Raw genomic sequence first — 27,817 nt, forward strand, 5'->3', positions numbered from 1 at the left:
GTGTGATCTCCCCCCTCTTCCCTGCAGACTCTGCCCCATGTACGATCTCTCCTTCTTTCCTGCAGACTCTGTCCCATGTATGATCTCTCCCTCTTCCCTGCACACAATCCCCCATGTATCTCTTTCCCTGCAGACTCTGCCCCATGTACGATCTCTCCCTCTTTCCTGCACTCTGTCCCATGTGTGATCTCCCCCCTCTTTCCTGCAGACTCTGCCCCATGTATGATCTCTCCCTCTTTCCTGCAGACTCTGTCCCATGTATGATCTCTCCCTCTTTCCTGCAGACTCTGCCCCATGTATGATCTCTCCCTCTTTCCTGCAGACTCTGCCCCATGTACGATCTCTCCCTCTTTCCTGCAGACTCTGTCCCATGTATGATCTCTCCCTCTTTCCTGCAGACTCTGCCCCATGTACGATCTCTCCCTTTCCTGCAGACTGTCCCATGTATGATCTCTCCCTCTTTCCTGCAGACTCTGCCCCATGTATGATCTCTCTCTCTTCCCTGCAGACTCTGCCCCATGTGTGATCTCCCCCCCTCTTCCCTGCAGACTCTGCCCCATGTACGATCTCTCCTTCTTTCCTGCAGACTCTGTCCCATGTATGATCTCTCCCTCTTCCCTGCAGACTCTGCCCCATGTATGATCTCTCCCTCTTTCCTGCAGACTCTGTCCCATGTATGATCTCTCCCTCTTTCCTGCAGACTCTGCCCCATGTATGATCTCTCCCTCTTTCCTGCAGACTCTGCCCCATGTATGATCTCCCCCCTCTTCCCTGCAGACTCTGCCCCATGTATGATCTCTCCTTCTTTCCTGCAGACTCTGCCCCATGTATGATCTCCCCCCTCTTCCCTGCAGACTCTGCCCCATGTATGATCTCCCCCCTCTTCCCTGCAGACTCTGCCCCATGTATGTCTCCCCCCTCTTTCCTGCAGACTCTGTCCCATGTATGATCTCTCCTCCCCTGCAGACTCTGCTCTTCCCCATGTACGATCTCTCCTTCTTTCCTGCAGACTCTGCCCCATGTATGATCTTTCCCTCTTTCCTGCAGACTCTGCCCCATGTATGATCTCTCCTCCCCTGCAGACTCTGCTCTCCCCCATGTATGATCTCCCCGCTTTCCTGCACTCTGCCCCATGTACGATCTCTCCTTTCCTGCAGACTCTGCCCCATGTATGATCTCTCCCTCTTTCCTGCAGACTCTGCCCCATGTATGATCTTTCCCTCTTTCCTGCACTCTGCCCCATGTATGATCTCTCCTCCCCTGCAGACTCTGCTCTTCCCCATGTATGATCTCCCCGCTTTCCTGCACTCTGCCCCATGTACGATCTCTCCTTTCCTGCAGACTCTGCCCCATGTATGATCTCTCCCTCTTTCCTGCAGACTCTGCCCCATGTATGATCTCTCCTTCTTTCCTGCAGACTCTGCCCCATGTATGATCTCTCCTCCCCTGCAGACTCTGCTCTTCCCCATGTACGATCTCTCCTTCTTTCCTGCAGACCCCATGTATGATCTTTCCCTCTTTCCTGCACTCTGCCCCATGTACGATCTCTCCTTTCCTGCAGACTCTGCCCCATGTATGATCTCTCCCTTTCCTGCACTCTGCCCCATGTATGATCTCTCCCTCTTTCCTGCAGACTCTGCCCCATGTATGATCTCTCCCGCTTTCCTGCAGACTCTGCCCCATGTATGATCTCTCCCTTTCCTGCAGACTCTGCCCCATGTATGATCTCCCCCCTCTTCCCTGCAGACTCTGCCCCATGTATGATCTCCCCGCTTTCCTGCACTCTGCCCCATGTACGATCTCTCCTTTCCTGCAGACTCTGCCCCATGTATGATCTCTCCCTCTTTCCTGCAGACTCTGCCCCATGTATGATCTCCCCCCTCTTCCCTGCAGACTCTGCCCCATGTACGATCTCTCCTTTCCTGCAGACTCTGCCCCATGTATGATCTCTCCTTCTTTCCTGCAGACTCTGCCCCATGTATGATCTCCCCGCTTTCCTGCAGACTCTGCCCCATGTACGATCTCTCCTTTCCTGCAGACTCTGCCCCATGTACGATCTCTCCTTCTTTCCTGCAGACTCTGCCCCATGTATGATCTCCCCCCTCTTCCCTGCAGACTCTGCCCCATGTATGTCTCCCCCCTCTTTCCTGCAGACTCTGCCCCATGTATGATCTCTCCTCCCCTGCAGACTCTGCCCCATGTATGATCTCTCCTCCCCTGCAGACTCTGCCCCATGTATGATCTCTCCTCCCCTGCAGACTCTGCCCCATGTATGATCTCTCCTCCGCGGCAAACTGCCCCATGTATGATCTCTCCCTCTTCCCTGCAGTCTCTGCCCCATGTATGATCTCCCCCCTCTTCCCTGCACTCTTCCCCATGTATGATCGCTCCTCCCCTGCAGACTCTGCTCTTCCCCATGTACGATCTCTCCTTTCCTGCAGACTCTGCCCCATGTATGATCTCCCCCCTCTTTCCTGCAGACTCTGCCCCATGTTTGATCTCTCCCTCTTTCCTGCAGACTCTGCCCCATGTATGATCTCTCCCTCTTTCCTGCAGACTCTGCCCCATGTATGATCTCCCCCCTCTTCCCTGCACTCTGCCCCATGTACGATCTCTCCTTCTTTCCTGCAGACTCTGCCCCATGTATGATCTCCCCCCTCTACCCTGCAGACTCTGCCCCATGTATGATCTCTCCCTCTTTCCTGCAGACTCTGCCCCATGTATGATCTCCCCCCTCTTCCCTGCACTCTGCCCCATGTACGATCTCTCCTTCTTTCCTGCAGACTCTGCCCCATGTATGATCTCCCCCCTCTTCCCTGCAGACTCTGCCCCATGTATGATCTCTCCCTCTTCCCTGCAGACTCTGCCCCATGTATGATCTCTCCCTCTTCCCTGCAGACTCTGCCCCATGTATGATCTCTCCCTCTTCCCTGCAGACTCTGCCCCATGTATGATCTCCCCCCTCTTCCCTGCAGACTCTGCCCCATGTATGATCTCTCCCTCTTCCCTGCAGTCTCTGCCCCATGTATGATCTCTCCCTCTTCCCTGCAGACTCTGCCCCATGTATGATCTCCCCCCTCTTCCCTGCAGACTCTGCCCCATGTATGATCTCTCCCTCTTTCCTGCAGACTCTGCCCCATGTATGATCTCTCCCTCTTCCCTGCACTCTGCCCCATGTACGATCTATCCTTCTTTCCTGCAGACTCTGCCCCATGTATGATCTCCCCCCTCTTCCCTGCAGACTCTGCCCCATGTATGATCTCTCCCTCTTTCCTGCAGACTCTGCCCCATGTATGATCTCTCCCTCTTTCCTGCAGACTCTGCCCCATGTATGATCTCCCCCCTCTTCCCTGCACTCTGCCCCATGTACGATCTCTCCTTCTTTCCTGCACTCTGCCCCATATATGATCTCTCCCTCTTCCCTGCAGACTCTGCCCCATGTATGATCTCCCCCCTCTTCCCTGCAGACTCTGCCCCATGTATGATCTCTCCCTCTTTCCTGCAGACTCTGCCCCATGTATGATCTCTCCCTCTTCCCTGCAGACTCTGTCCCATGTATGATCTCTCCCTCTTCCCTGCAGACTCTGTCCCATGTATGATCTCTCCCTCTTCCCTGCAGACTCTGCCCCATGTATGATCTCCCCCCCTCTTTACAGTGTGTGGGATTTTAGAGTTAGTGATAAATAATGACACGGCCTCAGAGTAAGCAGTAAGAGTGGCGAGCTGGTAAAAAAAAAAAAAGTTACATTTATTGTAAAATCAATAAATAACATCAGAAATGCCCCCAAGACAACAAATATGAGGGGCCCCACATTGCCTGCTCATTAGTCAGTAATATAGACATCCCATGGGTGCGGTCCGCCTCGGGCTGGATTATAGCAGAACAGTCCTGGGCTTCTTCTGTACAGGTGGATGCAGCAGATGAGCCCCCGCACCTCTGTCCTGTGCCGCCTTCTCCACATTATATCTCAGTCCTGTGCAGGGTCCTCAGATCATCCACTGGTCCTGGTCCTGCTCAGCTCCCTCCATGTCGGCCTGAGGATGACAATAGATATCAGTCCTGGACTCGCAGCATCGTCACAGGATCGGCGTCCACTCACCTCGATCTCACCGTCATCCGGAGACTCGTTGTAGTCATTCATCTCATCCATGTCCTGCATGTCCTCGTCATCCTCAGAGTCCTCCTCGCTGTCCTCATCATCCTCATCATCTTCCTCCTCCTCCTCATCATACGGCTGCAAACACAGAGGGGCGCCATTACCATCATGTACTACTCAGACAATGATGAGCGGTACGTGCAGGAGAACGGCTGCCGCTTCTCCCGAGACCTGTTCTGTCCTCAGAGGATGGGTGCCCCCATATCGTGCAGAGGAGCGGCCGGCACAATCTATAATAGACCCCCCCATGGCCATTATCAGAGCTCTCACCTCGGAGGCTGGCTTCCCAATCGGCACCAGGTTGTTGTCTTTCTCTGCGATGCTCTGCAGCTGTGGGAGAAGCACAATAAAGAAAGTACAGTTGAAACCAGAACTTTCCATCCACTATATAAAAAGACACATCTGCAGGTTCTTCTCAACATCTGACATGAAATCAGAATAAACCTTTCCCGTTTTGGGTCAAGTAGGATTACCATAATATATATATAAAAAGCTGAGTGTATGTATGTATCAAGCCCCGCCCACTCTACATAGCCCCGCCCACTGGTGGCTGGAGAGCGGGGTTGCAGAGGGAAAGTGTGGGACGCGGGTGGAGAGCAGAGCTGCGAGGGAGAGAGAGGCTGCCGAGGGATAGAGCGGGATGGTGCGTGAAGTGCGGGACTGTGGAGCGAGAGACCAGGGCTGTGGAGCGAGAGAGCAGGGCTGTGGAGCGAGAGTGCTGCGGAAGGAGAGAGTGTGATGGTGGGTGGAGAGCAGGGCTGTTAAGGGAGAGAGTGGGACGCAGGTGGAGAGCTGGGCTGCTGAGGGAGACGGCTAGGGGAGACAGGGGCTGTGGAGGGAGAGAGCGGGACGGCCAGTGGAGACAGGGGCTGCTGAGGGAGAGAGGGATTGTGAAAGGAGATTGTGGGACGGCGATTGGAGAGTGGGGCTGCGGAAGGAGAGAGCGTGACGGTGGAGGGAGATAGCGTGGATGCGGAGGGAGAGAGCGGGACAGTGGATGGAAATCAGGGCTTTGTGATGGCCACTCCAAGACATTGACTTTGTTATCCTTAAGGTCATTGTTCATTTGGAAGACCTATTTTCGCTTAAGCTGTAACTTCCTGGCTGACGTCTTGAGATGTTCTTCAGTATTGCCACATAATCTTCTTTTCTCATGATGCCATCTATTTTTGTGATGTGCACCAGTCCATCATGCAAGAAACAATCCCACAACATGATGCTGCCTCCCTCGTGTTTCACAGTGGGGATGGTGTTCTTAGATTTCCAAGCTTCTCCCTTTTTCCTCCAGAAGTAACGATGGTCATTATGCCCAAAAAGTTCAATATTAGTTTCATCAGACCACAGGACCTGTCTCCAAAAGTTAAGGTCTTTGTTCCTGTGTGCATTTGCAAACAGGTAAGGTTTCTCCTTGTGGAGAGTGACATGCCAGCTCGGGCTTATCAAGGTAAGGAGGCTTATTCGCCGTGCAATGGTCCTCTGGGAAATTTAATAAATTTCACATTAGTCAATGCCTGATGAAGAGACCTGAGTAGTCTCGAAAGCTGCAATGCGTTACCATCTTTTCAGTTAGCCATTAAAAGTTATCAACCACTGAGGACTCTCTATTTTTCTATCTACTGGCTATCACGGTACAAAGATATACATCTTTCCTTTACCTATTGGTTAATTTTGACCACTGTGATAAACCCTATCACAGTGATGAAAATAAAAAGTAGTAAATCAATCCCCCCTTTATCACCCGCTTATAGTTAGGAAAAAATAATAAAATAAAAAAATTTATTTATTTCCATTCTTTGCAGTTAGGGTTGGGGTTAGGGCTAGGATTAGACTTCGGGCTAGAGTTTGGGTTAGGGTTGGGATTGGAATTAGAATTAGGGGGTTGCCATTGTTTAGGCACAATCAGGGGGTCTCCAAACACGACATAGATTCCAGACAATTTTGTGTTCAAAAAGTCAAGCGGTGCTCCCTCCCTAATGAGCTTTGCCGTGCGCCCAAACAGTGGCTTTCTCCCATACACGGCGTAGCGGTGTACTCAGGAGAAATTGCAGAACAAATTTTGGGGTCCATTTCCTCCTGATACCCTTGTGAAAATAAAAAAGTTTGGTTCTAAAGTAAATTTTTTGGTGAAAAAAGTTAAATATTAATTTTTCCCTTCCACATTGCTTTAGTTCTCGTGAAGCACCTGAAGGGTTAATAAACTTCTTGAATGTGGTTTTGCGTACCTTGAGGGGTGCAGTTTTTAGAATGGTGTCACTTTTGGGTATTTTCTGTTATATTGACCCCTCAAAGTGACTTCAAATGTGAGGTGGTCCCTAAAACAAATGGTTTTGTAAATTTAGTTGGAAAAATTAGAAATCGCTGGTCAACTTTTAACCCTTATAACGTTCTAACAAAAAAATTATGTTTTCAAAATTGTGATGATGAAAAGTAGACATGTGGGAAATGTTATTTACTAACTATTTTGTGTGACACCACTCTCTGATTTAGGGGCACAAAAATTAAAGTTTGAAAATTTTTGCCAAATTTCTGTTTTTTTCATAAATAAAGTCATATCTAAGAAATTTTATAACTGACATGAAGTGGAATATGTCACGAAAATCCATTCTCGGATTCAGTGGAATCTGTTGAAGCGTTGCAGAGTTATTAAAGGGACAGTGGTCAGAATTGTAAAAATTGGTGGTCATTAAGGGGTTAAAGGCATAGTAATCGTAGTGTATGGAAACTTCTGACTCTGCAGTAAGTGATAAACATTCTCTCATTATTCTGGCATTTGGCAAATATTAATAATTATGGTAATCCCAATTGTCCTAAAACGGGAAAGGTTTATTCTGATTTCATGTCAGATATTGAGAAAAACCTGCAGATGTGTCTGTATGTAAAGTGGATGGAAACAGCTGATTTCAACTGTAGGAGGGGAGTCGGGAGGCTTGGACAGTGGTGGCGGCTGTGGTGCGGGCTATGGGGTAGTACAGGCTATGGTGAGGGGTGTGGCAAGGACTGTGGTGCGGTGGTCGTTGTGGTGCAGACTGTGTAGTGGTCACTGTGGTGTGGGCTATGGTGCAGACTGCGGTGTGGGCTATGGTGTGGTGGTCACTGTGGTGTGGTAGTCGCTGTGGTGCAGACTGCGGTGTGGGCTATGGTGTGGACTGCGGTGTATTGGTCGCTGTGGTGCGCACTGTGGTGTAGTGGTCACTGTGGTGTGGGCTATGGTGCAGACTGTGGTGTGTGCTATGGTGTGGACTGAGGTGTATTGGTCGCTGTGGTGCGGACTGTGGTGTGGACTGCGGTGTGGTGGTCGCTGTGGTGCAGACTGTGGTGTGGTGGTCACTGTGGTGCAGACTGGTGTAGTGGTCACTGTGGTGCGGGCTATGGTGCAGACTGTGGTGTGGGCTATGGTGTGGACTGAGGTGTATTGGTCGCTGTGGTGCAGACTGTGGTGCAGACTGCAGTGTGGTGGTCGCTGTGGTGCAGACTGTGGTGTAGTGGTCACTGTGGTGCGGGCTATGGTGCAGACTGTGGTGTGGGCTATGGTGTATTGGTCGCTGTGGTGCGGACTGTGGTGTGGACTGCAGTGTGGTGGTCGCTGTGGTGCAGACTGTGGTGTAGTGGTCACTGTGGTGCGGGCTATGGTGTAGACTGTGGTGTGGGCTATGGTGTGGACTGAGGTGTATTGGTCGCTGTGGTGCGGACTGTGGTGTGGACTGCGGTGTGGTGGTCGATGTGGTGCAGACTGTGGTGTGGACTGCGGTGTGGTGGTCGATGTGGTGCAGACTGTGGTGTAGTGGTCACTGTGGTGCGGGCTATGGTGCAGACTGTGGTGTGGGCTATGGTGTGGTGGTCACTGTGGTGCGGGCTGTGGTGTAGTGGTCACTGTGGTGCGGGATATGGTGCAGACTGTGGTGTGGGCTATGGTGTGGACTGAGGTGTGGTGGTCGCTGTGGTGCGGACTGTGGTGTAGTGGTCACTGTGGTGTGGGCTATGGTACAGACTGTGGTGTGGACTGCGGTGTGGTGGTCGCTGTGGTGCAGGCCATGGTGCAGACTGTGGTGTGGCAAGGACTGTGGTAGTCGCTGTGGGCTATGGTGCAGACTGAGGTGTGGTGGTCACTGTGGGCTATGGTGTGGTCGCTGTGGTGTTGACTGTGGTGTGGTGGTCCCTGTGGTGCGGGCTATGGTGTGGACTGCGGTGTGGTGGTCGCTGTGGTGCGGGCAATGGTGCAGACTGTGGTGTGGCAAGGACTGTGGTGTGGTAGTTGCTGTGGTGTGGGCTATGGTGTGGATTGTGGTGTGGTGGTCGCTGTGGGCTATGGTGTGGTGGTCGTTGTGGTGTGGGCTATGGTGCAGACTGTGGTGTGGCAAGGACTGTGGTGTGTGCTATGGTGTGGACTGTGGTGTAGTGGTCACTGTGGTGCGGGCTATGGTGCAGACTGTGGTGTGGCAAGGACTGTGGTGTGGGCTATGGTGTGGACTGAGGTGCGGTGGTCGCTGTGGTGCAGACTGTGGCGTGGTGGTCGTTGTGGTGTGGGCTATGGCGTGGACTGTGGTTTGGTGGTCGCTGTGGTGCGGGCCATGGTGCAGACTGTGGTGTGATGGTCGCTGTGGTGTGGGCTATAGTGTGGACTGTGGTAGTCACTGTGGTGCGGGCCATGGTGCAGACTGTGGTGTGGTGGTCACTGTGGTGCGAGCTATGGTGTGGACTGTGGTATGGTGGCCGCTATGGCGTGGACTGTGGTGTGGTGGTCGCTGTGATGTGGGTTATGGTGTGGACTGTGGTATGGTGGTCGCTGTGGTGTGGGTTATGGTGTGGACTGTGGTGTGGTGGTCGCTGTGGTGTGGGTTATGGTGTGGACTGTGGTATGGTGGACGCTGTGGTGTGGGTTATGGTGTAGACTGTGGTATGGTGGTCGCTGTGGTGTGGGTTATGGTGTGGACTGTGGTATGGTGGTCGCTGTGGTGTGGGCTATGGCGTGGACTGTGGTGTGGTGGTCGATGTGGTGTGGGCTATGGTGTGGACTGTGGTGGTCACTGTGGTGTGGGCTATGGCGTGGACTCTGGTGTGGTGGTCGCTGTGGTGTGGACTGTGGTGTGGTGGTCGCTGTGGTGTGGGCTATGGCGTGGACTGTGGTGGTCGCTGTGGTGTGGGCTATGGTGTGGACTGTGGTGTGGCAAGGACTGTGGTGTGTGCTATGGTGTGGACTGTGGTGTAGTGGTCACTGTGGTGCGGGCCATGGTGCAGTCTGTGGTGTGGACTGGGTGTGGTGGTCGCTGTGGTGAGGGCCATGGTGCAGACTGTGGTGTGGACTGCGGTGTGGTGCGGGCCATGGTGCAGGCTGTGGTGTGGACTGCGGTGTGGTGCGGGCCATGGTGCAGACTGTGGTGTGGACTGCGGTGTGGTGCGGGCCATGGTGCAGACTGTGGTGTGGACTGCGGTGTGGTGGTCGCTGTGGTGCGGGCCATGGTGCAGACTGTGGTGTGGTGGTCGCTGTGGTGTGGGCTATGGTGTGAACTATGGTGTAGTGGTCACTGTGGTGTGGGCTATGGTGCAGACTGTGGTGTGGACTGCGGTGTGGTGGTCACTGTGGTGTGGACTGTGGTGCAGACTGTGGTGTGGTGGTCGCTGTGGTGCGGGCCATGGTGTGGTGGTCACTGTGGTGCGGACCATGGTGCAGACTGTGGAGCGGTGGTCGCTGTGGTGCGGGCCATGGTGCAGACTGTGGCGTGGTGGTCGCTGTGGTGCAGACTGTGGTGTGGACTGCGGTGTGGTGGTCACTGTGGTGTGGACTGTGGTGCGGACTGCGGTGTGGTGGTCGCTGTGGTGCGGGCCATGGTGCAGACTGTGGTGTGGACTGCGGAGTGGTGGTCACTGTGGTGCGGACCATGGTGCAGACTGTGGTGTGGACTGCGGAGCGGTTGTCGCTGTGGTGCGGACCATGGTGCAGACTGTGGTGTGAACTGCGGTGTGGTGGTCACTGTGGTGCGGACCATGGTGCAGACTGTGGCGTGGTGGTCGCTGTGGTGCAGACTGTGGTGTGGGATATGGTGTGGTACGCACTCTGGTGTAGAGAAAAAGAAATTGCAGTGAGGCAGCAGGTATGCGAAAAGTAAAATCCACTATTTATTTAGAACTTAAAACCAGTGGCCGTTCCTCCATAGCATAAAGACCTACGCGTTTCGCCTTTCTCTGCTGACACAATACTTATGGGATCACATCCTTACATAGAATTAAAAAAAATCACAAGTCTGCTGTGCTCCAATCAGGAGACCTGCAATTCATTGGTGCACTAAGTCACAGGTGAAACGCAAACGAAACATACTTGCAGTGAGTAAAAGAAACCTGTCATCTTGGACCTAATACGAGTATTCTAAAATCAGGTCCGTTCTTACATTAACCCCTTAGTCACAGAGACAATTTGGTACTTAATGACCGGGCCAATTTTTACAATTCTGACCACTGTCACTTTATGAGGTCACAACTCTGGAACGCTTCCATGGATCCCATTGTGTTTTTTTCGTGATGTATTGTACTTCATGTTAGTGGAAACATTTCTTAGATATGACTTTCGTTTATTTATGAAAAAAAATGGAAATTTGGCAAAAATGTAGCAATTTTCAAACCTTTAATTTTTGTGCCCTTAAATCAGAGAGTGGTGTCACACAAAATAGTTAATAAATCACATTTCCCACATGTCTAATTTACATCAGCACAATTTTGGAAACATAATTTTTTTCGTTAGGACGTCCTAAGGGTTAAAAGTTGACCAGCGATTTCTCATTTTTACAACAAAATTTACAAATTTTTTTAGGGACCCCCTCACATTTGAAGTCACTTGGACCTATATGACAGAAAATACCCCAAAGTGACCCCATTTTAAAAACTGCACCCCTCAAAGTGCTCAAAACCACATTCAAGAAGTTTATTAACCCTTCAGGTGCTTTACGAGAACTAAAGCAATGTGGAAGGAAAAAAAAATATATTTTACTTTTTTCACAAAAAATTTACTTTGGAACCAAACTTTTTAATTTCTACAAGGGTCTCAGGAAAAAATGGACCACAAAATTTGTTGTGCAATTTCTCCAGAGTATACCGATACCCTGTATGTGGGAGAAAGCCACTGTTTGGGCACATGGCAGAGCTCAGGAGGGAGGGAGCACCGCTTGACTATTTGAACGCAAAATTGGCTGGAATCAATGGTGGCGCCATGTCGCGTTTGGAGACCCCCTGATGTGCCTAAGCAGTGGAAACCCCCCCAAGTCTAATTAACACATCCCTAACCCTATCCATAACCCTAACCCATCACCACAACCCTAACCCCAACCCTAATGGAAAATAGGAAACAAATTAAAAAAATGTATTTTTATTAATTTTACCTAACTAAGAGTGTGATAAAGGGGGGGGGGGGTTGATTTTCTATTTTTTTATTTTGACCTCTTTGATAGGGTCTATCACAGTGATCAAAATGAACCAATAGGAGAAATCTCCTATTGTTGCCGACTGTCAGATCTCGGCAGGTGCACTGCACATGTGCCCAACATTTTCTTCTCAGAAGATGCAGAGGGCTGGGGGAGTCAGCTGGAGGGACCGCAAGACACCCAAATCATTTTCTCTGGGGTCTCAGCTACCCCCGGGAGCTGAGACCTCAGAGATTTTCCGACTCGGGGGGACGCTATAACCTTATTTCTCAGCACCGTTAAAAAGCGGTACCTGTTATGATTCTGGACAGGATGGTTCCGCCTCCATCCTGGTCAGGTGAGGGTTAATTGTAGTCCGCCTCTCTGTTTCTGGGGTGGCTATCTAATGTTGGCAGTTCCTGGGTTTGGTGTCGGTGATACTTCCATATATTCGGTTAATGCTTGCTGACCCAGGTGACTCGTCTGTAATCGTTGTGCCTCTGTGCTTTGCTGTGTATGACCCGGTTTGCCCTGACTTTTTCCTCTGCGTCCTGCCTTGTCCCTCCTGGTTATCTGACCCTTTGGTTTGTCTCCGTTTGCTCTGTCTTATCCCCAAGTACTACGCTCTCGTCTGGCTATTGACCCTCGGCTCTCCTTGAACACGTTTAATGTCTGTGTCCTGCACTCTGCGTGCTTAGTTTCCTTCCCTGTACTCACGAGCGGTGACTCCACCCCCTGGTCACATGACTGCTTAGTGCCAGGTCCTGTGCTCACTGCTTTGTCTCAGGTCCTTGCGCACTGCGTGGCTTGTTCCTGCACTCCCTGCGCTCGTTCACGTGCCTCCTGAGAGCGCCCGTGATACCATTGGTGTCATCACAGTACCCTTAACTGCTGCCGCTAAAAAGGCGTATCGGCAGTTGTTAAGGGGTTAAGACCTGATGGAAACCTAGTGTCAGCATGAAAATTCAGAAACATTCCCTGTTGAGGATCTTTCTTTTCTAATTACCGCTCCTCATGGGTTTGTGCACCTTTCCAAGGAGGATAAAGCCCCCTTGTGCACCTGTGCAAAGTGACGCGACACCGCTGAAATATTTATGGTGGTGGTGCTCACTGCATCTGACAGATGCTTTCTGATACGCTTTTTAAGCGGTCCAATGGGGCAACCAACATATTGAATATGACACAGTGTGCCGTCTATTAAAAAAAAACCCACAGAGGTGTGGCCTATGGTGAAGACTGTGGTGTGGAGCGGGCTGTGGCGTGGAGAGGGCTGTGGAGCGGGCTGTGGCGCGGAGAGGGCTGTGGCGCGGACAGTAGCGTGGAGAGGGCAGTGGCTTGGCGAGGGCTGTGGCGTGGAGCAGACAGTAGTGTGGCGAGGGCTGTGGCGTGGAGCAGACAGTAGTGTGGCGAGGGCTGTGGCGTGGAGCAGACAGTAGTGTGGCGAGGGCTGTGGCGTGGAGCAGACAGTAGTGTGGCGAGGGCTGTGGCGTGGAGCAGACAGTAGTGTGGCGAGGGCTGTGGCGTGGAGCAGACAGTAGTGTGGCGAGGGCTGTGGCGTGGAGCAGACAGTAGTGTGGCGAGGGCTGTGGCGTGGAGCAGACAGTAGTGTGGCGAGGGCTGTGGCGTGGAGCAGACAGTAGTGTGGCGAGGGCTGTGGCGTGGAGCAGACAGTAGTGTGGCGAGGGCTGTGGCGTGGAGCAGACAGTAGTGTGGCGAGGGCTGTGGCGTGGAGCAGACAGTAGTGTGGCGAGGGCTGTGGCGTGGAGCAGACAGTAGTGTGGCGAGGGCTGTGGCGTGGAGCAGACAGTAGTGTGGCGAGGGCTGTGGCGTGGAGCAGACAGTAGTGTGGCGAGGGCTGTGGCGTGGAGCAGACAGTAGTGTGGCGAGGGCTGTGGCGTGGAGCAGACAGTAGTGTGGCGAGGGCTGTGGCGTGGAGCAGACAGTAGTGTGGCGAGGGCTGTGGCGTGGAGCAGACAGTAGTGTGGCGAGGGCTGTGGCGTGGAGCAGACAGTAGTGTGGCGAGGGCTGTGGCGTGGAGCAGACAGTAGTGTGGCGAGGGCTGTGGCGTGGAGCAGACAGTAGTGTGGCGAGGGCTGTGGCGTGGAGCAGACAGTAGTGTGGCGAGGGCTGTGGCGTGGAGCAGACAGTAGTGTGGCGTGGAGCAGACAGTAGTGTGGCGAGGAGCAGACAGTAGTGTGGCGAGGAGCAGACAGTAGTGTGGCGAGGGCTGTGGCGTGGAGCAGACAGTAGTGTGGCGAGGGCTGTGGCGTGGAGCAGACAGTAGTGTGGCGAGGGCTGTGGCGTGGAGCAGACAGTAGTGTGGCGAGGGCTGTGGCGTGGAGCAGACAGTAGTGTGGCGAGGGCTGTGGCGTGGAGCAGACAGTAGTGTGGCGAGGGCTGTGGCGTGGAGCAGACAGTAGTGTGGCGAGGGCTGTGGCGTGGAGCAGACAGTAGTGTGGCGAGGGCTGTGGCGTGGAGCAGACAGTAGTGTGGCGAGGGCTGTGGCGTGGAGCAGACAGTAGTGTGGCGAGGGCTGTGGCGTGGAGCAGACAGTAGTGTGGCGAGGGCTGTGGCGTGGAGCAGACAGTAGTGTGGCGAGGGCTGTGGCGTGGAGAAGACAGAAGTGTGGTGAGGGCTGTGGCGTGGAGAAGACAGTAGTGTGGCGAGGGCTGTGGCGTGGAGAAGACAGTAGTGTGGCGAGGGCTGTGGCGTGGAGAGGGCTGTGGTGTGGAACGGACAGTGGTGTGGCGAGGGCTGTGGTGTGGAGCGGATAGTAGTGTGGCGAGGGCTGTGGTGTGGCGTGGAGAGGGCCGTGGCGTGGAGAGGGCTGTGGTGTTGGGCGCACTGTGGCGAGGGCTGTGGCATGGAGAAGGCTGTGGCGTGGAGCGGACAGTAGTGTGGCGAGGGCTGTGGAGTGGAGAGGGTTGTGGTGTTGAGCGGACAGTAGTGTGGAGAGGGCTGTGGTGTTGAGCGGACAGTAGTGTGGAGAGGGCTGTGGCGTGGAGAGGGCTGTGGCGTGGTGCGGACAGTGGCGTGGAGAGGGCTGTGGCATGGAGTGGACAGTGGAGTAGAGAGGGCTGTGGTGTTGAGCGGACAGTAGTGTGGAGAGGGCTGTGGTGTGGAGAGGGCTGTGGTGTGGAGAGGGCTGTGGTGTGGAGAGGGCTGTGGTGTGGAGAGGGCTGTGGTGTGGAGAGGGCTGTGGTGTGGAGAGGGCTGTGGTGTGGAGAGGGCTGTGGTGTGGAGATGGATGTGGTGTGGAGATGGATGTGGTGTGGAGATGGATGTGGTGTGGAGATGGATGTGGTGTGGAGATGGATGTGGTGTGGAGATGGATGTGGTGTGGAGAGGGCTGTGGTGTGGAGATGGATGTGGTGTGGAGAGGGCTGTGGTGTGGAGATGGATGTGGTGTGGAGATGGATGTGGTGTGGAGCAGACAGTAGCGTGGTGCGGACAGTGGAGTGGAGAGGGCTGTGGAGTGGAGTGGACAGTGGCGTGGAGCGGGCTGTGGTGTGGAGCGGACAGTGGAGTGGAGAGGGCTGTGGTGTGGAGCAGACAGTGGAGTGGAGAGGGCTGTGGTGTGGAGCAGACAGTGGAGTGGAGAGGGCTGTGGTGTGGAGCAGACAGTGGAGTGGAGAGGGCTGTGGTGTGGAGCAGACAGTAGTGTGGCGAAGGCTGTGGAGTGGAGAGGGCTGTGGAGTGGGCTGTGGAGTGGAGCGGACAGTTATGTGGAGAGGGATGTGGCGTGGAGCGGACAGTAGTGTGGCGAAGGCTGTGGAGTGGAGAGGGATGTGGCGTGGAGCGGACAGTAGTGTGGTGAGGGCTGTGGAGCGGACTGTGATGTGGCGTGGAGCGCTTCATACTCACCCAGGCCTGGTGCTGCTGCTCCTGCTGCTGTAACTCATTCTCGTCTACACAAGGCCGATCCAGATTAAACCACAGCGACTCCGTGACTTGTGGGAAAAGCGACGGGAACAGCGTGGACATGATCCGATGAGAGGCACCCCGAGTCTACAGGACGCCCCCAAGAGAAAAAACACCCGAGTGTCACACTCATTAGTGTCCCCTCATTCCCAGTGTGTCACACTCATTAGTGTCCTCTCAGTCCCAGTGTGTCACACTCATTATTGTCCCCTCATTCCCAGTGTGTCACACTCATTAGTGTCCTCTCATTCTTAGTGTGTCACACTCATTAGTGTCCCCTCATCTCCCAGGGTGTAACGCCCATTAGTGTCCCCGTATTTCCCCATCATATATGTGCCTCAGGTGCAGCACCTCACGCTCCTGTTGTGTAAACAGAGATGAGAACCGTCCACTCACACGACCGCGTACTTTCTGGATGATCCGCTCCGCTGCCTCCAGTAAGATGGCGGATAACAGTCCAGCAAGCCACGCCCTCCAGCGACAATAATGATAGAATTGTCAGGATAGAGCGTCTCCCATCTCTGCGGCTGCTAGTATGACGTCACCTATCCTACCACGCCCAGTCCCTCTCACACTTTTGTGCCGCACTGCTTGCTGGGAAGTTTACACCCAACATGGCAGGAGACTTGAAAAGATTCTGGGGCGCCCGGCAACAATCAGAGAGCGGAGAGGAGGAGGCCTGAGGCAGGGACGTGAGTGCTGCCACAGCACGCTGCATTGTGTGCCTCACTGTTACCTGTCCCCTCACCAGTGTGTCTCACTATTACCTGTCCCCTCACCAGTGCGTCTCACTATTATCTGTCCCCACCTCCTCCCACCAGTGCGTCTCACTATTATCTGTCCCCACCTCCTCCCACCAGTGTCTCATTATTACCTGTCCCCTCACCAGTGTGTCTCACTATTACCTGTCCCCTCACCAGTGTGTCTCACTATTATCTGTCCCCACCTCCTCCCACCAGTGTCTCACTATTATCTGTCCCCACCTCCTCCCACCAGTGTGTCTCACTATTATCTGTCCCCACCTCCTCCCACCAGTGTGTCTCACTATTATCTGTCCCCTCACCAGTGCGTCTCACTATTATCTGTCCCCACCTCCTCCCACCAGTGCGTCTCACTATTATCTGTCCCCACCTCCTCCCACCAGTGCGTCTCACTATTATCTGTCCCCACCTCCTCCCACCAGTGCGTCTCACTATTATCTGTCCCCACCTCCTCCCACCAGTGTCTCACTATTACCTGTCCCCTCACCAGTGTGTCTCACTATTACCTGTCCCCTCACCAGTGTGTCTCACTATTACCTGTCCCCTCACCAGTGCGTCTCACTATTATCTGTCCCCTCACCAGTGCGTCTCACTATTATCTGTCCCCACCTCCTCCCACCAGTGCGTCTCACTATTATCTGTCCCCACCTCCTCCCACCAGTGCGTCTCACTATTATCTGTCCCCACCTCCTCCCACCAGTGCGTCTCACTATTATCTGTCCCCACCTCCTCCCACCAGTGCGTCTCACTATTATCTGTCCCCACCTCCTCCCACCAGTGCGTCTCACTATTATCTGTCCCCACCTCCTCCCACCAGTGCGTCTCACTATTATCTGTCCCCACCTCCTCCCACCAGTGTCTCACTATTACCTGTCCCCTCACCAGTGTGTCTCACTATTACCTGTCCCCTCACCAGTGTGTCTCACTATTATCTGTCCCCACCTCCTCCCACCAGTGTGTCTCACTATTACCTGTCCCCTCACCAGTGCGTCTCACTATTATCTGTCCCCACCTCCTCCCACCAGTGCGTCTCACTATTATCTGTCCCCACCTCCTCCCACCAGTGCGTCTCACTATTATCTGTCCCCACCTCCTCCCACCAGTGTCTCACTATTATCTGTCCCCACCTCCTCCCACCAGTGCGTCTCACTATTATCTGTCCCCACCTCCTCCCACCAGTGCGTCTCACTATTATCTGTCCCCTCACCAGTGTGTCTCACTATTATCTGTCCCCACCTCCCACCAGTGTGTCTCACTATTATCTGTCCCCACCTCCTCCCACCAGTGGGTCTCACTATTATCTGTCCCCACCTCCTCCCACTAGTGCGTCTCACTATTATCTGTCCCCACCTCCTCCCACTAGTGCGTCTCACTATTATCTGTCCCCACCTCCTCCCACCAGTGCGTCTCACTATTATCTGTCCCCACCTCCTCCCACCAGTGCGTCTCACTATTATCTGTCCCCACCTCCTCCCACCAGTGCGTCTCACTATTATCTGTCCCCACCTCCTCCCACTAGTGCGTCTCACTATTATCTGTCCCCACCTCCTCCCACCAGTGTGTCTCACTATTATCTGTCCCCACCTCCTCCCACCAGTGTCTCACTATTACCTGTCCCCTCACCAGTGTGTCTCACTATTACCTGTCCCCTCACCAGTGTGTCTCACTATTATCTGTCCCCACCTCCTCCCACCAGTGTGTCTCACTATTATCTGTCCCCACCTCCTCCCACCAGTGTGTCTCACTATTATCTGTCCCCACCTCCTCCCACCAGTGTGTCTCACTATTATCTGTCCCCACCTCCTCCCACCAGTGTGTCTCACTATTATCTGTCCCCACCTCCTCCCACCAGTGCGTCTCACTATTATCTGTCCCCACCTCCTCCCACCAGTGCGTCTCACTATTATCTGTCCCCACCTCCTCCCACCAGTGTCTCACTATTACCTGTCCCCTCACCAGTGTGTCTCACTATTACCTGTCCCCTCACCAGTGTGTCTCACTATTATCTGTCCCCTCCTCCTCTCACCAGTGTGTCTCACTATTATCTGTCCCCTCCTCCTCTCACCAGTGCGACTCACTATTATCTGTCCCCACCTCCTCCCACCAGTGCGTCTCACTATTATCTGTCCCCACCTCCTCCCACCAGTGCGTCTCACTATTATCTGTCCCCACCTCCTCCCACCAGTGCGTCTCACTATTATCTGTCCCCACCTCCTCCCACCAGTGCGTCTCACTATTATCTGTCCCCACCTCCTCCCACCAGTGCGTCTCACTATTATCTGTCCCCACCTCCTCCCACCAGTGTGTCTCACTATTATCTGTCCCCTCCTCCTCTCACCAGTGTGTCTCACTACTATCTTTCTCCTCACCAGTGTCCCACTATTATCTGTCCCCACCTCCTCCCACCAGTGCGTCTCACTATTATCTGTCCCCCTCACCAGTGCGTCTCACTATTATCTGTCCCCCTCACCAGTGCGTCTCACTATTATCTGTCCCCCTCACCAGTGCGTCTCACTATTATCTGTCCCCCTCACCAGTGCGTCTCACTATTATCTGTCCCCCTCACCAGTGCGTCTCACTATCTGTCCCCCTCACCAGTGCGTCTCACTATTATCTGTCCCCTCCTCCTCTCACCAGTGTGACTCACTATTATCTGTCCCCCTCACCAGTGTGTCTCACTATTCTGTCCCCTCCTCCTCTCACAAGTGTGACTCACTATTATCTGTCCCCACCTCCTCCCACCAGTGCGTCTCACTATTATCTGTCCCCACCTCCTCCCACCAGTGTCTCACTATTATCTGCCCCCCTCACCAGTGTGTCTCACTATTATCTGCCCCCCTCACCAGTGCGTCTCACTATTATCTGTCCCCCTCACCAGTGCGTCTCACTATTATCTGTCCCCCTCACCAGTGCGTCTCACTATTATCTGTCCCCCTCACCAGTGCGTCTCACTATTATCTGTCCCCCTCACCAGTGCGTCTCACTATTATCTGTCCCCCTCACCAGTGCGTCTCACTATTATCTGTCCCCCTCACCAGTGCGTCTCACTATTATCTGTCCCCCTCACCAGTGCGTCTCACTATTATCTGTCCCCCTCACCAGTGCGTCTCACTATTATCTGTCCCCCTCACCAGTGCGTCTCACTATTATCTGTCCCCCTCACCAGTGCGTCTCACTATTATCTGTCCCCCTCACCAGTGCGTCTCACTATTATCTGTCCCCCTCACCAGTGCGTCTCACTATTATCTGTCCCCCTCACCAGTGCGTCTCACTATTATCTGTCCCCCTCACCAGTGCGTCTCACTATTATCTGTCCCCCTCACCAGTGCGTCTCACTATTATCTGTCCCCCTCACCAGTGCGTCTCACTATTATCTGTCCCCCTCACCAGTGCGTCTCACTATTATCTGTCCCCCTCACCAGTGCGTCTCACTATTATCTGTCCCCCTCACCAGTGCGTCTCACTATTATCTGTCCCCCTCACCAGTGCGTCTCACTATTATCTGTCCCCCTCACCAGTGCGTCTCACTATTATCTGTCCCCCTCACCAGTGCGTCTCACTATTATCTGTCCCCCTCACCAGTGCGTCTCACTATTATCTGTCCCCCTCACCAGTGCGTCTCACTATTATCTGTCCCCCTCACCAGTGCGTCTCACTATTATCTGTCCCCCTCACCAGTGCGTCTCACTATTATCTGTCCCCCTCACCAGTGCGTCTCACTATTATCTGTCCCCCTCACCAGTGCGTCTCACTATTATCTGTCCCCACCTCCTCTCACCTGTGTCTCACTATTCTGTCCCCTCCTCCTCTCACCAGTGTGACTCACTATTATCTGTCCCCACCTCCTCCCACTAGTGCGTCTCACTATTATCTGTCCCCACCTCCTCCCACTAGTGCGTCTCACTATTATCTGTCGATTCTGTCCCTACCTCCTCCCACTAGTGCGTCTCACTATTATCTGTCCCCTCCTCCTCTCACCAGTGTGTCTCACTACTATCTTTCTCCTCACCAGTGTCTCACTATTATCTGTCCCCACCTCCTCCCACCAGTGCGTCTCACTATTATCTGTCCCCTCCTCCTCTCACCAGTGTGACTCACTATTATCTGTCCCCACCTCCTCCCACTAGTGCGTCTCACTATTATCTGTCCCCTCCTCCTCTCACCAGTGTGACTCACTATTATCTGTCCCCACCTCCTCCCACTAGTGCGTCTCACTATTATCTGTCGATTCTGTCCCCACCTCCTCCCACTAGTGCGTCTCACTATTATCTGTCCCCTCCTCCTCTCACCAGTGTGTCTCACTATTATCTGTCCCCTCCTCCTCTCACCAGTGTGTCTCACTATTATCTGTCCCCTCCTCCTCTCACCAGTGTGACTCACTATTATCTGTCCCCACCTCCTCCCACTAGTGCGTCTCACTATTATCTGTCCCCTCCTCCTCTCACCAGTGTGACTCACTATTATCTGTCCCCACCTCCTCCCACTAGTGCGTCTCACTATTATCTGTCGATTCTGTCCCCACCTCCTCCCACTAGTGCGTCTCACTATTATCTGTCCCCTCCTTCTCTCACCAGTGTCTCACTATTATCTGTCCCCTCCTCCTCTCACCAGTGTGACTCACTATTATCTGTCCCCACCTCCTCCCACTAGTGCGTCTCACTATTATCTGTCCCCACCTCCTCCCACCAGTGTGTCTCACTATTGTGTCCCCACCTCCTCCCACTAGTGCGTCTCACTATTATCTGTCCCCTCCTCCTCTCACCAGCGTGTCTCACTATTATCTGTCCCCTCCTCCTCTCACCAGTGTGTCTCACTACTATATTTCTCCTCACCAGTGTCCCACTATTATCTGTCCCCTCCTCCTCTCACCAGTGTCTCACTATTATCTGTCCCCTCACCAGTGTGTCTCACTATTATCTGTCCCCTCACCAGTGTGTCTCACTATTATCTGTCCCCACCTCCTCCCACCAGTGCGTCTCACTATTATTTGTCCCCACCTCCTCTCACCAGTGTGTCTCACTATTAGCTGTCCCCTCCTCCTCTCACCAGTGTGTCTCACTACTATCTTTCTCCTCACCAGTGTCCCACTATTATCTGTCCCCACCTCCTCCCAACAGTGTCTCACTATTATCTGTCCCCACCTCTCACCAGTGTGTCTCACTATTATGTGTCCCCACCTCCTCCCACCAGTGTGTCTCACTATTATCTGTCCCCACCTCCTCCCACCAGTGTGTCTCACTATTAGCTGTCCCCTCCTCCTCTCACCAGTGTGTCTCACTATCTTTCTCCTCACCAGTGTCCCACTATTATCTGTCCCCACCTCCTCCCATCAGTGTCTCACTATTATCTGTCCCCACCTCCTCTCACCAGTGTGTCTCACTATTAGCTGTCCCCACCTCCTCTCACCAGTGTGTCTCACTATTAGCTGTCCCCTCCTCCTCTCATCAGTGTGTCTCACTACTATCTTTCTCCTCACCAGTGTCTCACTATTATCTGTCCCCACCTCCTCTCACCAGTGTGTCTCACTATTATCTGTCCCCACCTCCTCCCACTAGTGCGTCTCACTATTATCTGTCCCCACCTCCTCCCACCAGTACGTCTCACTATTATCTGTCCCCCCCTCACCAGTGCGTCTCACTATTATCTGTCCCCTCCTCCTCTCACCAGTGTGACTCACTATTATCTGTCCCCACCTCCTCCCACTAGTGCGTCTCACTATTATCTGTCCCCTCCTCCTCTCACCAGTGTGACTCACTATTATCTGTCCCCACCTCCTCCCACTAGTGCGTCTCACTATTATCTGTCGATTCTGTCCCCACCTCCTCCCACTAGTGCGTCTCACTATTATCTGTCCCCTCCTCCTCTCACCAGTGTGTCTCACTACTATCTTTCTCCTCACCAGTGTCCCACTATTATCTGTCCCCACCTCCTCCCACCAGTGTGTCTCACTATTATGTGTCCCCACCTCCTCCCACCAGTGTGTCTCACTATTATCTGTCGATTCTGTCCCCACCTCCTCCCACTAGTGCGTCTCTCTATTATCTGTCCCCTCCTCCTCTCACCAGCGTGTCTCACTATTATCTGTCCCCTCCTCCTCTCACCAGTGTGTCTCACTACTATATTTCTCCTCACCAGTGTCTCACTATTATCTGTCCCCTCCTCCTCTCACCAGTGTCTCACTATTATCTGTCCCCTCACCAGTGTGTCTCACTATTATCTGTCCCCACCTCCTCCCACCAGTGCGTCTCACTATTATTTGTCCCCACCTCCTCTCACCAGTGTGTCTCACTATTAGCTGTCCCCACCTCCTCTCACCAGTGTGTCTCACTATTAGCTGTCCCCTCCTCCTCTCACCAGTGTGTCTCACTACTATCTTTCTCCTCACCAGTGTCCCACTATTATCTGTCCCCACCTCCTCCCAACAGTGTCTCACTATTATCTGTCCCCACCTCCTCCCACCAGTGTGTCTCACTATTATCTGTCCCCACCTCCTCCCACCAGTGTGTCTCACTATTATCTGTCCCCACCTCCTCCCACCAGTGTGTCTCACTATTAGCTGTCCCCTCCTCCTCTCACCAGTGTGTCTCACTATTAGCTGTCCCCTCCTCCTCTCACCAGTGTGTCTCACTATCTTTCTCCTCACCAGTGTCCCACTATTATCTGTCCCCACCTCCTCCCATCAGTGTCTCACTATTATCTGTCCCCACCTCCTCTCACCAGTGTGTCTCACTATTAGCTGTCCCCTCCTCCTCTCATCAGTGTGTCTCACTACTATCTTTCTCCTCACCAGTGTCCCACTATTATCTGTCCCCACCTCCTCCCACTAGTGCGTCTCACTATTATCTGTCCCCACCTCCTCCCACTAGTGCGTCTCACTATTATCTGTCGATTCTGTCCCCACCTCCTCCCACTAGTGTGTCTCACTATTATCTGTCCCCTCCTCCTCTCACCAGTGTGTCTCACTATTATCTGTCCCCTCCTCCTCTCACCAGTGTGTCTCACTATTATCTGTCCCCTCCTCCTCTCACCAGTGTGTCTCACTACTATCTTTCTCCTCACCAGTGTCCCACTATTATCTGTCCCCACCTCCTCCCAACAGTGTCTCACTATTATCTGTCCCCACCTCCTCCCACCAGTGTGTCTCACTATTATCTGTCCCCACCTCCTCCCACCAGTGTGTCTCACTATTATCTGTCCCCTCACCAGTGTGTCTCACTATTATCTGTCCCCACCTCCTCCCACCAGTGTGTCTCACTATTATCTGTCCCCACCTCCTCCCACCAGTGTGTCTCACTATTATCTGTCCCCACCTCCTCCCACCAGTGTGTCTCACTATTATCTGTCCCCACCTCCTCCCACCAGTGTGTCTCACTATTATCTGTCCCCACCTCCTCCCACCAGTGCGTCTCACTATTATTTGTCCCCACCTCCTCCCACCAGTGCGTCTTACTATTAGCTGTCCCCACCTCCTCTCACCAGTGCGTCTCACTATTAGCTGTCCCCACCTCCTCTCACCTGTGCGTCTCACTATTAGCTGTCCCCACCTCCTCTCACCTGTGCGTCTCACTATTAGCTGTCCCCACCTCCTCTCACCAGTGTCTCACTCTTATCTGTCCCCTCCTCTTCTCACCAGTGCGTCTCACTCTTATCTGTCCCCTCCTCCTCTCACCAGTGCGCCTCACTATTATCTGTCCCCACCTCCTCCCACCAGTACGTCTCACTATTATCTGTCCCCACCTCCTCCCACCAGTAAGTCTCACTATTATCTGTCCCCACCTCCTCCCACCAGTACGTCTCACTATTATCTGTCCCCCCCTCACCAGTGCGTCTCACTATTATCTGTCCCCCCTCACCAGTACGTCTCACTATTATCTGTCCCCCCCTCACCAGTGCGTCTCACTATTATCTGTCCCCCCCTCACCAGTGCGTCTCACTATTATCTGTCCCCCCCCTCACCAGTACGTCTCTCTATTATCTGTCCCCCCCTCACCAGTGCGTCTCACTATTATCTGTCCCCCCCCTCACCAGTGCGTCGCACTATTATCTGTCCCCTCGTCTCATTTCTTTGCTCTTCCCTCACAGATGCAGTGCACACGTTGATGCTGTCACCGGTTTTAGTTCACGTCTGCAATAATATCGCCATATCTTGCTCCCATCAGAGGGCTCCGCATTCCCATAATCCCCCTGTGGCGGCTGTGCTGCAGGCATGTCATTGACCTCCCCATCACGAGCGACAGCGACACCACCCCCCACCTCTCCCCGCTCATCATCTGCCGCCCAGGATCGCAGGAGGAGGAGACTCCGCAGCTGAGAGATGGAAGATGACGGCAAGAAGAGCAAAAAGGTGAACGCAAGAGCAAATAGAGAAGACTGTATGCTCTTGGGTCCTTACCCGGCCGCCCAGAGTCACATGTATCCGTAGCATGATAATCGCCATCTTTATGTTATATTGGTGGTGATTGTCATTCAGCCGAACATATGGTCTTGTGCAGAATTACAAGCACTTCAGAGCTGCAATCAAAGTTTTGATTCTTTCTAGTCACCTCTAATGTGCATTTGCGAAGTTACCTGCTCTTATTTGTATACTGTGGTCATAGAGGTGCAGAGTTGTGACTGCGGCTCTGGTTACATCCAGAGTCTAACACGTGGCATTGAATCTGATAATCTGGGGGAAAAACCTAATCTTTATACTTTGTGTCTTTATGGAGCTCTGGAGTATAATACAGAATTAGTAATGTATGTGCACAGTGACTGCACCAGCAGAATAGTGAGTGCAGCTCTGGAGTATAATACAGGATGTAACTCAGGATCAGTAATGTAATGTATGTACACAGTGACTGCACCAGCAGAATAGTGAGTGCAGCTCTGGAGTATAATACAGGAGGTAACTCAGGATCAGTAATGTAATGTACACAGTGACTGCACCAGCAGAATAGTGAGTGCAGCTCTGGAGTATAATACAGGATGTAACTCAGGATCAGTAATGTATGTACACAGTGACTGCACCAGCAGAATAGTGAGTGCAGCTCTGGAGTATAATACAGGAGGTAACTCAGGATCAGTAATATAATGTATGTACACAGTGACTGCACCAGCAGACTAGTGAGTGCAGCTCTGGGGTATAATACAGGATGTAACTCAGGATCAGTAATGTATGTACACAGTGACTGCACCAGCAGAATAGTGAGTGCAGCTCTGGAGTATAATACAGGATGTAACTTGGGATCAGTAGAGGATATGTTATATCTGTACAAGGGGTCCCAGCCTTTTCTTCGTATATTCATGCTGTTAGTTCTGGTTACATGTGTAGATGACCGGAGGTCGTCTTTTGTGTATTTAGTGCTGATTCCCCTCGGCCTCAGGCTCCAGGCTGAGTCCTTCCTCTCTTTAATGTCAGTGTTTTCAGTTGTTGCTCTCATTATATAACTTCCATTGCAGACACATGAGGTTTTCTAACATCGGGGACCCCTTTAGGTTTAGTGGATTCATGCGCACGTTACCTGATGGGGAACATTATTACCAGGATCTTCCAGTTTGAAAACGCTTGTTTGGCTGCAGTTTGTTTAAAACAAAAGCAAACAAACCTGTTTTATTCCCATCACCAGGTCCAGCGCTGAGTCTCCGCTGCTGCTCTCGTTGTCTGGCTGCAGACGATAAGTCAGCTCAGCGGGTTGATTGTTGTGCCTGAGCTCACTGATCGGCTGCAGTGCTGCTGTCGATGTTAGAACAATTCTGCAGAAATTGGGAGCAGCCAGTGAGACTGTGTTGGACTTGGGGATTAAAGGACTGTCTTGTGTTAAACTGCATCCAATGGACAGAGGTTTTCCCAAAACCAGAAAACCCCTTTTAAGTGCAGCACCTATGCAGGGGGCAAAGTGTAGGCCACAGAATGACAAAAACTACACTGGAACTTAACTTTGTTCAGCTGACTTGGTGTATGGTATGAAATATCTGATGAGGCACAGGCTGCCGGCCCCTCACCTCGTGCCACCCTCAGCCTGGACCCCACGCTCCCCCCCCCCTCCTTGTGTCTCTCTCGCAGGCTGGGCCCCCCTCTGTTGTCTGTCTCTCGCAGGCTGGGCCCCCCTCGGTTGTCTGTCTCTCGCAGGCTGGGCCCCCCTCGGTTGTCTGTCTCTCGCAGGCTGGGCCCCCCTCGGTTGTCTGTCTCTCGCAGGCTGGGCCCCCCTCGGTTGTCTGTCTCTCGCAGGCTGGGCCCCCCTCGGTTGTCTGTCTCTCGCAGGCTGGGCCCCCCTCGGTTGTCTGTCTCTCGCAGGCTGGGCCCCCCTCGGTTGTCTGTCTCTGTCTCTCGCAGGCTGGGCCCCCCTCGGTTGTCTGTCTCGCACGGCAGCCGGTGAAGCTCTATGTAAAAGTCACAGAACGTTCTGCCACTTCCCAGTGCGCTGTGTGCGGCATTTCCTCCTTGTCGTCTGCTTGCTGTCAATACATAGCAATAACCCTTCATACGTCTAGAGGCTGACGGCCTGTCCTGACCTCACACTTGTCACAGTGGGGGGATTTATTTCCAGCCTAGACAATCTTTTGTGAGCTCAACATGGCAACAGCAGAAAATCTCGGTCAGATTGTTGGTGACAATGTATCAGTGGAGGTAAAACATGTCAGTTTGTTTTCTCACAGCTATCTAGACTGGATGCAATTGTAACAAACCCTCCCCTGTGAGCAGCACCTGCTGACACAGGGATTGTGCTTGAGTAACGTTTCCCCCTGGACCTGTTGTACATCGCTCTGCATTATTGATGGCGCTGTATCCAGTGCTCCCAGGTACACGGCTCCGCTTGTAGATCCCTTCAGATAGTAACGTCTCGTTCATCTCAAGGGTGATCAGTGGCTGCGTCTAACACCGTGATGACGTCTACTCGCTGCAGATGTCGGGTTTGGATAACTTTATCCACTGGTCCCATCAGGTCACCATCGGGTGCGTCACAATGAGGCATCGCATGGGCGGCCAGATCCTGTAGTGGCCGGGGTCCTCAGCACTAAGTGGTGGCCCCTCTGGTAGAGCTCACAGATGGAGGTTGTGTGGTGAGACCACTTGTGTCTGTGTTCTTGTTTTCTGTTTTACCACTAGGTGGAGATCATGTCCACACTATTCTCCATGTATATCTATGAGGATGGGTCTGTAATCTCTGCCCTCCTTCGAGTATACTCGCTGCGGCAGGACATGAAATGAGTGCTAGTGCCGTATGTAAGGAGGAAATCCTACGTCTATGGCAGGTCTGCCTCACTGTCCTTGCTCGCTTTAGATTTCAAGCTGCCTAAAAAATTCAAGTACTTGTACAAGACTGGAAAAACATTGTTCCCATATTGCAAAATCAGCGCCCCACCTTCTCTCTGGTTGTGTCTAGTATTACAGCCTGGCCCCACTAAGAGGAGTAGGTCTAAGCTGTAATTCCCACACAAGCCGTGGTCACATGCTACTAACGCGCCACCACCGGACTCTGGAGGAGACGTGTTCTGTGCAGTGACGGATCGCACTTCTCTATCTGCGTCTGATGGAGGATTCTGGGTTTAGTGGTTCCAGGAGGACGTTACCCCCTGACTGCACTGTGCCCCCTGTACAGATGGTGGAGGG

General features: G+C 53.0%; 2 protein-coding genes across 8 annotated transcripts in view; one reads left to right on the plus strand and one right to left on the minus strand.

Annotated features, from left to right (window-relative positions):
• Positions 1–3,727: 3,727 nt before the first annotated feature.
• On the minus strand, positions 3,728–16,007 carry ANAPC15 (anaphase promoting complex subunit 15). 3 transcript variants are annotated; one of them, XM_073551210.1, is made up of 5 exons: positions 15,875–16,007; positions 15,410–15,553; positions 4,428–4,487; positions 4,101–4,235; positions 3,728–4,035 (listed from the first exon to the last, which is right to left on the minus strand). In XM_073551210.1, the coding sequence occupies exons 2-5, from the start codon at positions 15,527–15,529 to the stop codon at positions 3,988–3,990; spliced, it is 363 nt and encodes a 120-aa protein (XP_073407311.1). In that variant the 5' UTR covers positions 15,530–15,553; positions 15,875–16,007; the 3' UTR covers positions 3,728–3,987. The 3 variants fall into 3 exon arrangements, with proteins under 3 accessions (XP_073407311.1, XP_073407310.1, XP_073407309.1); XM_073551209.1 differs by having other exon boundaries at positions 15,863–16,000; XM_073551208.1 differs by having other exon boundaries at positions 15,818–15,965.
• CCM2 (CCM2 scaffold protein) overlaps positions 15,989–27,817 on the plus strand; it is a 28,710-nt gene continuing 16,881 nt past the window's right edge. For 3 of the 5 annotated variants that reach the window (XR_012221333.1, XR_012221334.1, XM_073551205.1), the window contains exons 1-2: positions 15,989–16,158; positions 24,310–24,571. Coding sequence is in view for 3 of the 5 variants with exons in the window: in XM_073551205.1 (XP_073407306.1) it covers positions 24,542–24,571 (30 nt within the window). In the remaining 2 variants the exon portion in view is untranslated. The remainder of the gene's footprint in view (positions 16,159–24,309; positions 24,572–27,817) is intronic. The other 2 variants (XM_073551206.1, XM_073551207.1) reach the window with 2 other exon arrangements.

The sequence above is a fragment of the Dendrobates tinctorius genome, unplaced genomic scaffold, assembly GCF_039654945.1.
Source record: "Dendrobates tinctorius isolate UK_male_01 unplaced genomic scaffold, ASM3965494v1 ptg000173l, whole genome shotgun sequence".
Taxonomy (NCBI): Eukaryota; Metazoa; Chordata; class Amphibia; order Anura; family Dendrobatidae; genus Dendrobates; species Dendrobates tinctorius.